The following is a 9,101-nucleotide window of genomic DNA, read 5'->3' as shown; positions in this document are numbered from 1 at the left end:
CAGCCCCCCACTGTCCCCCTGCCCCCACCCGCCAACGCCGCTCTCTGGAGCTGCTGAAGCTGCTGGAGGAGAAGGGTGAGTGCCCGATGTCCCCATGTCACCCCATCCCTGTGTCCCAGTGTCTGTCTCTGTCTCTCCCATCGCCATGTCCCTGTGTCACCACATCCCCCTGTCACTTCATCTCCATGTCACTGCCTCTGTGTCGCCGTGTCCCCACATCACCTCATCCTCATGCCCCCTGGCTGCCCCCAGCCATCAGGGCCATCAGTGTCCCTATTCCCATTGTGTCCCCACATCTGCCATCTCCTCCTGTCCCCATCTTCATCTCCCTACGCTTTGTCCCCCATCCCTTGGCCCGACTCCATGTGTCCCAGTGGTGCCACCTCCACACGTGTCCCCGTGTCCCCGCAGCGGGGCCGTGGCGCGATAACGCGGTGATGTGGCGCTGCTGCCGGGACGGAGCGACGGCGCTGCCCATCCGTGCCACGTGCCAGCAGCGGGGACAGCGGGTGACGACGGCGGGGGGCTGCCGAGACGCCTTCCTGCAGTGCTGTGAGGTGGCACAGAACCTGCGGCGGAGGGGACAGCGCGGGGGGTTGGCACGGGGTGAGTGTCAGCAGTGTCCCCATAGCGGGGAGGGGTGGCCATTGGTGATCTCTATTGATGTGGGGACATTCGGATGGGGGATCCCCATGGGGGGTGGCACATGGGGACGTCCCATGCCATGGGATTCCATGACCTGGGATCCCCACATGTAAGGATGTCCCCTGCTGTCCCCATGGCAGTGCTGGAGGCACAGCTGGCAGAGCAGCTGTTGGATGATGATGAGGACGTCCCCACGAGGAGCTTCTTCCCTGAGAGCTGGCTGTGGCAACGTGTCCGTGTCGCTGGCACAGCACGGTGTGTACCTGTGTCCCCATGTCCCCATTCCATGTCCCCATGTCCCAATTTCCTCATGTCCCCATCTCCCCAGGCTCTCAGTGCTGCTCCCTGACTCCATCACTACGTGGGAGATTCAGGCAGTCGCCATTGTCCCCGGACACGGTGAGTGTCACCACCCCTCAGTGGCCCTGCGGTGTCCCCCGGACGTCCCCATTGTGGTGTCCCCATGTCCCCCCTCTCCCCCACCCCCCGAATGTCCCTGTGTCCCTGCCGTGTCCCTGCGCTGCCCTGCAGTGATGAGGTCCTGGCAGGGCTGTGCGTGGCGGAGCCGCAGCGGGTGACGGTGACACAGGACGTGCGTGTGGCACTTCGGCTGCCCCCCAGCATCCGTCCCCGAGAGCAGCTGCAGCTGCAGCCCCTCATCCACAGCAGGCTGCCCCGCAGCATCAACGTAAGCCCTATAGAAACCCCCATAGGCACCCCAAAGATACCTCTTTCTCTCCAATAAATACCCTTTTGCTTCCTATAGATAGCTCTCATAGGTACCACTGTGCTCCATACTTGCCCTGCTGCCCCATACATATCTCTTTCCCTCTAACAGATATACCTTACCCCATAGATACCTTCTTTCTGCCCCATGGTTAACCCCCTGTGCCCCACAGATTACCTTTTCCTTTCAATAGCTGCCTCCTGCTCCTCGTACATCCCCCTCTACCCCACAGATCCCCCCTTAGACACCTGCTACCACTTTTGCCCCATAGATATCCCCCTGTGGCACATGGATACCGATCTGCCCCACTGTCCCATAGTCCCCCACTGTCCCATGGCCACCTACAGCCTAGTGGCATTGGGTGACAGTGATGGTGATGCAGGTGACGGTGACGCTGTCGGCAGTGGACGGGGTGTGCGCGGCGCTGGATGGGGTCCCCCAGATGTTAGAGCTGCCCCCGGGGCGGGCAGTGGCTGCACCCCTTACCCTGGTGGCCCTCCAGCCTGGGGACATCCCCATCACCGTCACCGCCCGCGGGCCGTGGGGGCTGGGAGACCGCGTCACCCGAGTCCTGCATGTCGAGGTGAGATCAGCAGAGTCCCCTCTGGTCACCTGGGTCACCTCTGGGGTCCCCTGTGCCCTGTGACCTCTTGGACATTGCTGTCCTTGCGGGTCTCTGGTGGTCTTGCATACTGGGATTGTCACTTTGAAGTTCATGGACACCATGTCCCCGTGACTGTGGTGGCCCTGGATATTTTGGTCCTTGTGGGATTTGGGGACACTGGGTCCTCGGTGGCCCTGGGCGCTGCATTTGTCCCCTCATGTGTCCCCATGTCCTTGGTGGGAACGGTGCCGCCCATTCCTGCAGCCCGAGGGAGAGCTGCACCTGGAGGAGACCACCTACATCCTGGACACAGATGGTGGGTGTGAGGGCTGGGGGACAGTGGGGACATGGGGACGTGGGGCTTGACCCTGTGGTGTGGTGTCCCTGCAGATAAGCGGAGCCGGAGCCTGGAGCTGCCAGGGGATGTCCCTGCTGAGATCGTCCCTGATGGGGATTTCAGCATGAGCATCCGTGTCAGTGGTGTGTGCGGATGGGGACACGGAGTGGGGACATGAGGGTGGGCACAGGGGACATGGGGTCGTGGGAGGACATTTGTTGGGGAGATTGATGTCCAGCCCTGATCCTCTCTCTGTCCCTGTGTCCCCATACCCATGTGTGCGGCCGTCTCCTCATGTTGTGCCCCTGTGTGTGTCTCCTGGGTGTCCCCACACGTTCTCACATCCTTATTACATCCCCATGTCCCCTATATACAACCCTGTGTCCCCCAATGTGTGCCCCTCTGCACATCCCCATGGGTGTCCCAATGTCCCCATGTCCCCCTGCTCATCCCCATCCATGTCCCCATGCCTATCCCACATCCTATCCCCATGTCACATATCCCACACCCCTGTGACCCCATATCCCCTTCCATCCCCACACCATCCTGTGTCCCCCTGTCCCCACAACATTCCCCATGTCCCCCTGCCCCCCTTGTCTTAGGCCAGGTGCCAGGCTGGGCGCTGCAGGGCGCTCTGGGGGTGGGAGACTCTCTGCTCCGCTCCCCCCGGGGCTGTGGGGAGCAGTCCCTGATGTCAATGGCACCCACTGCTGCTGCTCTGCGGTTCCTGGATGAGAGCGAAGGGTGGGGGCAGCTGCCCCCCGGGCACCGACAGCGTGGCCTCAGAACCCTGCAGCAGGGTGAGCTGTGGGGCTGTGCTTTATGGGGCAGGCTGTGCTTTATGGGGTGGGCTGTGCTCCAAGGGACGCAGTGCTGTATGGGGGATGTAATGAGGTTTGCATTTCTCTATGGGTTTGCATTTCTCCTTCATGGCTTGCATTTATCTTTGATGTTTGCAATGGGGTGTGCAGTGCTCCGTGTGGAGGTGCAGTGCTGTGAGGGATATCCCAGGATGTCTGCGGTGTCCCCAATGGTCTCCAATGTCCCCACAGGCTTTGAGCGGGTGCAGAGCTTCCGCAAAAGTGACGGCTCCTATGGGGCATGGCTGCACCGGGACAGCAGCACCTGGTGAGGGCAGCGGGGATGGTGTGGGGACGTGGGGACAACAGTGGGACGTGGGGACATTGGGGTGTGGGGACATGGAGATGTGGGGATGTGAGGACATCACAGGGGCATGAGATGCGGTCCGTGGGGATTTGGGGATGTGGTGACACGGTGTCCTGGCACAGGCTGACGGCTCTGGTGCTGCGTGTGCTGGCCCTGTCCCGGCCCTATTTGCCAGTGGCTGCCAGTGGCCCTGCTGCGTCCCTGCGGTGGGTGCTGGGGCAGCAGCGCCCAGATGGCGCCTTCTTGGAGCACAGGGCTGTGGTGCACCGCGAGATGCAGGTGGGTGACATCCCTGCTGTGTGCAATGTCCCCTGAAGGTCCTTGCAGACTGTCCCCACATGACACTGTCTCACCCATGTGTCCCTGTGTCCCCAGGGTGGTGTGGCAGACCCCGGCCCAGAGGCCACTGTGTCGCTGACAGCCTTTGTGGTGGTGGCCCTCCATGGTGCCCGCACTCTGCTGCCCCCGGACAGCCCTGAGCTGCCCCTCCTGGTGCGTCCCATATCCCCATCCGGTGTCTTGGTCCCCATACCATGTGTCCCTTGTGCCCCCATGTCCCACATCCTCACGTCCTTCATATGTCCCCGGTCCCCTCTATGTCCCCCCAGTGTTCCTCCATCTCTCGTTCATCCCTACCCCCCATGTTCCCATATGTCCCATGTCCCCCAGTGTCCCTCAATCCCTCCATATCCCTTACTGTCCCCCATCCCTCCATGTCCCCCCGTCTCCCAGTGTCCCCTCATCCCTCTGTGTCCCCTGTCCCCCGGTGTGCCCCATGTCCCTATATATCCCCATGTCTCCCTAGTGTCCCCCATGTCCATGTCCCCCAGTATCCCCCACGCCTCCCTGTCTCCCACGTCTCTTCACGTCTCCACACTCCATGTCCCACTGCCACAGGACAAATCCCTGTCCCGAGCCTCCACGTTCCTACGGGGCCGCGTGGAGCAGTTGGGGACGTATGGGACGGCCATCACAGCCTATGCACTGGCATTGGTGGACACCACTCCTCCGGGGCCGCATCCGGCAATGGAACGCCTGCGGGGCATGGCCCGGAGCGCCCACGGTGCGTCCCCATGGGGCAGTGGCATTGGATGCCTTTGTCACCATGGGTGGCTCCTGGACCCCTCTGGCCCCTTCTTCAGATTCACTCTCATTCAAATCCTTCAATTTTGTTCTTCCTCAAACTCTTCTTCATATACTTCAAATTCATTCCTATTCAGATTACTCTCCTTCACGTTCGTTCTTCAGATTCTTCTTTGATTTTGTTCTCCTGATTAATTCCTCCTAAAATTAATTCTCGTTCAAGTTCCACAGATTCGTTCCACTTCGGATGGGTTCTTCTCCACAACTGTTCTTCAGATTGACTTTCCTTTGATTTCGTTCTTGTAATTAATTCTTCAGAGTGATTCTTCAAATTCTTCTTCAGATCCATTCTCCACACCCACTCTGGATCCCCATGACCCCATAGGACCCCCCATGACCCCATATGAGCCCCCCGTGACCTCATATGAGCCCCCCGTGACTCCGTCCCCATGCAGGTGGCCGTGCGACCTTCTGGCCATCTGGTGGCCCCGCAGCCACAGTGGAGGCGACGGCTTACGCCCTTCTGGCACTGCTGCAGAGCCGTGACATCGCCGGGGCTGGGAGGGCGGCACGGTGGCTCCGGCAGCAGAGCAATTATGGAGGTGGCTTCCACTCCACTCAGGTGAGGGGGGGGGTTCACGGAGCCCCCTGTGTGCCTCGGTGTGAAGGGGACTCGATCCCCGGAGTCCCCTTTGGTGACTGTGTCCCCAACCTGCTCGGTGTTCCTGCAGGACACGGTGGTGGCCCTGGAGGCGCTGGCCCAGATGTGGCTGCAGTGGGGCCGTGGGAGCACAGCGGGGCTGAACCTGGGGCTCTCCTGGCCGGGGGGTGCCCGGGGGAGGGCTGGTGGCACTCAGGTGACGCTGAAGCCGGGGCTGGAGCCGCTGGAGCAGGAGCTGCAGGTGGGGATGTGGTGGGACGTGGCAGGACATGGGGGATGTGAGGACATAGGGGACGTATCTGGACCTGGTAGGATGTGACATGGAGACATGGTAGGATGGGACATGGTAGGACATGGGGAACGTGGGATGTGGGGGATGTGGTAGGACGTGATCAACACGAGGTTTTGGAGTCCCTGTGTCCTCGCTTTGTCCCCATGTCCCCCAGGTGCCTCTGGGCAGCCCGGTGACAGTGCAGGTGGAGGGACACGGCGAAGGGACGCTGACGGTGGGTGGCTGCATGGACATCGGTGTCACCTCCAAGAGCCGATGTCCCCTCACAACCTCCCCTCACGGTGTCCCCTCATGCTGTCACGGTGTCCTGCTGTCCCATCACGATGTCACGCTGTCCCCCTGCTGTCCCCAGGTGCTCCGCCAGTTCCGCCTGCTGTCACCTCCCAACGCCACGTGCCAGGCGCTGCACCTGGAGGTGGCCATCACCGGCCCCATCCTGTACCACGGTGAGGCCCCGCCCCCAAAGACCCCGCCCTTTCCTCGCAGGGGGCGTGGCCTCGGCCCTGTTTTGCATACCCCAACCCCCAGCAGATGAGGACTATGAGGACTATGAGGACTATGAGGAGGCGGAGCCTAAAGAGGGGGAGGAGCCTACAGAAGGGGCAGTGCCCATGGAAGGGGCAGGGCCTGTGGAAGGGGAGGGGCAAGCAGATGGCCCCGTCCCACTCAGCCCCATGTCCTTATGGGATGCCCGGAAGCGGCGACGCCGCAGCACGCAGAGCCCTGCCCACGAGGTGGCCTTTCTGGTCTGCTTCCGGTGAGGGACGGAGCTTCCTGTTCCAGTGGGCGGGGCTTCCTGCTGATAGGCGGTGCTTATTGCTGATGGTCGTGGCCTGTTGTAGGCGGAGCCCAGGGGTGGCACTAACGGGGATGGCAGTGGTGGAGATCTCTCTGCTCAGTGGCTTCTCACCCCATAGGGCAGACCTGGACAAGGTAGGGGCCCGAGGGACTTGGGGGATGTAGGGGAGCTGAGGGGAGTTATGGGGTGTGGGGTTTCGGGTTTGGGGGTGTTGGAGTCGTTGGGGTGTTGGAGTCGTTGGGGTGGCAGAATGTTGGAGTCGTGGCTTATGGGGCTGTTGGGGTTTGAGGTGTTGTGGTTGGGTGTGCTGGAACATCGAGTTGGGGTTGCTGGGGTCGGAGAGTTGGGTCTGAGGATGTTGGGGTGCAGGGCTGTTGAGGTGGAGCTACTGGGTTGGAGTGTTGGGGTGTTGGATGTGGGTGTTGGGGAAGGACGTATCCAGGTGCTGCTGTCCCACAACAGCTGCGGGACGTGGTGGATCGCTGGATCAGTCACTATGAGCTGGATGGGAACCAGTTGGTGCTGTACCTGGATGAGGTGTGTCCCCCTGTGTCACCCATAACCTCAATGGCCCCGTGATCCCGTATCCCCTATGTCCCTGTCCCCACACCATACCCCGTTCTCCCCACACATCCCCTGTTCCCCCACGTGTTCTCGTTCCTGTCCCCAGGTCCCCCCCGAGCGGCAGTGTCTCAGTTTTGGGGCCACCCAGGAGGTGGCCGTGGGCCACATGCAGCCGGCAATGGCAGCCATCTATGACTACTATGAGCCCGGTGGGCACTCAGTGGGCGGGGCCTAAATGGGTGGGGTCTTGGTGGGTGTGGCCATCGGAGGAGGCGTGGCCCATCTGACTCCTCTGTGCCCCATCCAGGGCAGCGCTGCACCGTCTTCTACAACGCCCCACAAAGGAGCAGCACCATCGCCACACTGTGCTCCCCCAAAATCTGTGAATGCGCCCAAGGTGGGACCCCACTGTGACCCCATTTGTGGGACCCCCATCCAGTGAACCCCTCCACCCAACTTTTGAGGATCTTGGGGTGAAATTATGGGGTTTATGGGGGAACGTGGGGAAGAGACATGCGGGACGTGGAGAGAACTCTCACCAAGAACCTTGTGTTTTGGGGCCCTGATGATGTTGGGGCACCCTACTGATATTGGGGGTTCCCAGGGGGGTGTCCCCATGCCCAAAGGAGGACACAAGAGGTGACAGCTGATGACCGCCACGACTTTGCCTGTTACAGCCCCCGTGTGGACTATGGTGAGACCCCAAATCACTGCACTTCAGACCTGCTGCATCCCAAACCTTAACTGCCCTAAATTCCATCTGCCTGGCCCTGAGCCCCACAGCTGCACGCTGTACCCCACAAGTGACCCCTGAACCCCAAAAGCATTCACTAGGATCCTGTAGTTTTCTCGCCAATTATCCCTCTGACCCCCAAACCCCATAGCTGCTCTATGATGTCCAGAACTCCCATCTTTATGACCTCCATGACCCCTTTGACCCCTTGCCCTCTCTGATCCCCAGCACTGGTGGTTCGGGTGCTTTCCCAGAGCGAGATTGGGGCTTTTATGGCGTTTGAGACAGAAATCAAAGAGGTGCTGCTTGGAGGTGAGACTGAGGGCACTGGGAAGGACTGGAAGGTGAGAATGGGAGTGCTGGGAGAGGCAGGGAGTACTGGGAGGGACTGGTAAGGGTTGGAAATTGAGACTGGGTGAACTGGGAATTCTGGTAGAGACTGAATGAGTATAATGGGAACACTGGAAGAGGTTTTGGGTGAGAAGGGGATGCTGGAATATATTTTGCCATACTAGGGTAGCATTGGGCAGTGCTGGGGGGGGGTCTCAGCCATACTGGAACAATACAAGAGTGTTTTGAGTGGTACTGGGAAAGTTTGGTGAGTTCATAGTGTGTGTACTGGTGCAGGTCAGGACACAACAGCAGCTCCTGGGGAGCGGAGGCGGCTGCTGGTGCGGAAAAGCTGCCCACTGCGCCTGCAGCCCCACAACATCTACCTGGTGATGGGGGGCAGCGGGGGGACACAGGACCCTGAGGGGCGGTGAGAAGGGGCTGTGCCCCATGTCCCCATGTGCCTGTGTTCTCATGTTCCCATGTCCCGTATCCCAGTGTTTCTAACCCCGTGTCCCTGATCCTGACCCCGTACCCCAATACCCCTGACCCTATCCCCATCTCCAGCCCCCAGTTCCTGCTGGGCCCCCACTCGTGGGTGGAGGAGGTGCCGTCCCCTGGACGCTGTAGGGCCACACGGCTGCGGGGTCACTGCGCCCAACTGCAGGAGTTCCGCACCCGCCTGAGCCAACTGGGCTGCCAGCTGTGAGCCACTGCGAGCCACCAGGAGCATGCTGAGTGCAGCTGGAACCGTTTTTGGGTTGAACTGGCACCAATGTTGGATCAGTTGGGATGGATTGGAAATAAAGTAGTGTTGATTGGGACCGTGTTGAGAACAACCGGAAGTGTGCTGGGTTTGAGTGGGAGCAATTGGAACTGTGTTGGAACAAACAGGGATCACATTGGGTCAAAAAAGATCAGAATGGGTCCAACTGGGGTCATACTGGATTGAAGTGGGATCAGAACGGGTTTAATAGACGCACAGTCCTCCGAGCCACCACAGAGTTGGCCCTCCGGCGGCGCAGAGCGGCGCTGCACGCCGTCCGTGAGGCAGCCGGAAGTGACGTCACTCCGCGGCGCGCGATTCGAACTCCGGCGGCGCCCATCGGAGCGCCCCAATGCCGCGGCCCAAACCGCGCAGCCCCCGGCGCCGGGGCCG

At 60.9% G+C, this 9,101-nt stretch overlaps 1 protein-coding gene across 1 annotated transcript; it reads left to right on the top strand.

The window, feature by feature from the left end:
• Positions 1 to 8: 8 nt before the first annotated feature.
• Positions 9 to 8,652, top strand: LOC100549188 (complement C4-like; the record flags this gene model as incomplete). Its single annotated transcript, XM_010726689.3, has 26 exons — positions 9 to 75; positions 412 to 606; positions 786 to 900; positions 974 to 1,044; positions 1,194 to 1,333; positions 1,755 to 1,955; positions 2,241 to 2,292; positions 2,367 to 2,456; positions 2,916 to 3,113; positions 3,366 to 3,441; positions 3,603 to 3,759; positions 3,856 to 3,972; positions 4,378 to 4,543; positions 5,019 to 5,185; positions 5,295 to 5,465; positions 5,671 to 5,730; positions 5,869 to 5,962; positions 6,045 to 6,273; positions 6,359 to 6,449; positions 6,778 to 6,852; positions 6,986 to 7,088; positions 7,187 to 7,276; positions 7,484 to 7,573; positions 7,841 to 7,924; positions 8,240 to 8,372; positions 8,510 to 8,652. Coding segments are annotated over 26 exons (3,174 nt in total), but the record flags the coding sequence as incomplete, so codon positions are not given.
• Between the last annotated feature and the right edge of the window lie 449 nt (positions 8,653 to 9,101).

This window comes from Meleagris gallopavo, unplaced genomic scaffold (genome assembly GCF_000146605.3).
Source record: "Meleagris gallopavo isolate NT-WF06-2002-E0010 breed Aviagen turkey brand Nicholas breeding stock unplaced genomic scaffold, Turkey_5.1 ChrUn_random_7180001849834, whole genome shotgun sequence".
Classification (NCBI taxonomy): Eukaryota; Metazoa; Chordata; class Aves; order Galliformes; family Phasianidae; genus Meleagris; species Meleagris gallopavo.
Note: the sequence above shows the minus strand (reverse complement) of the source record. Positions and strands in the feature narration are given on the sequence as shown.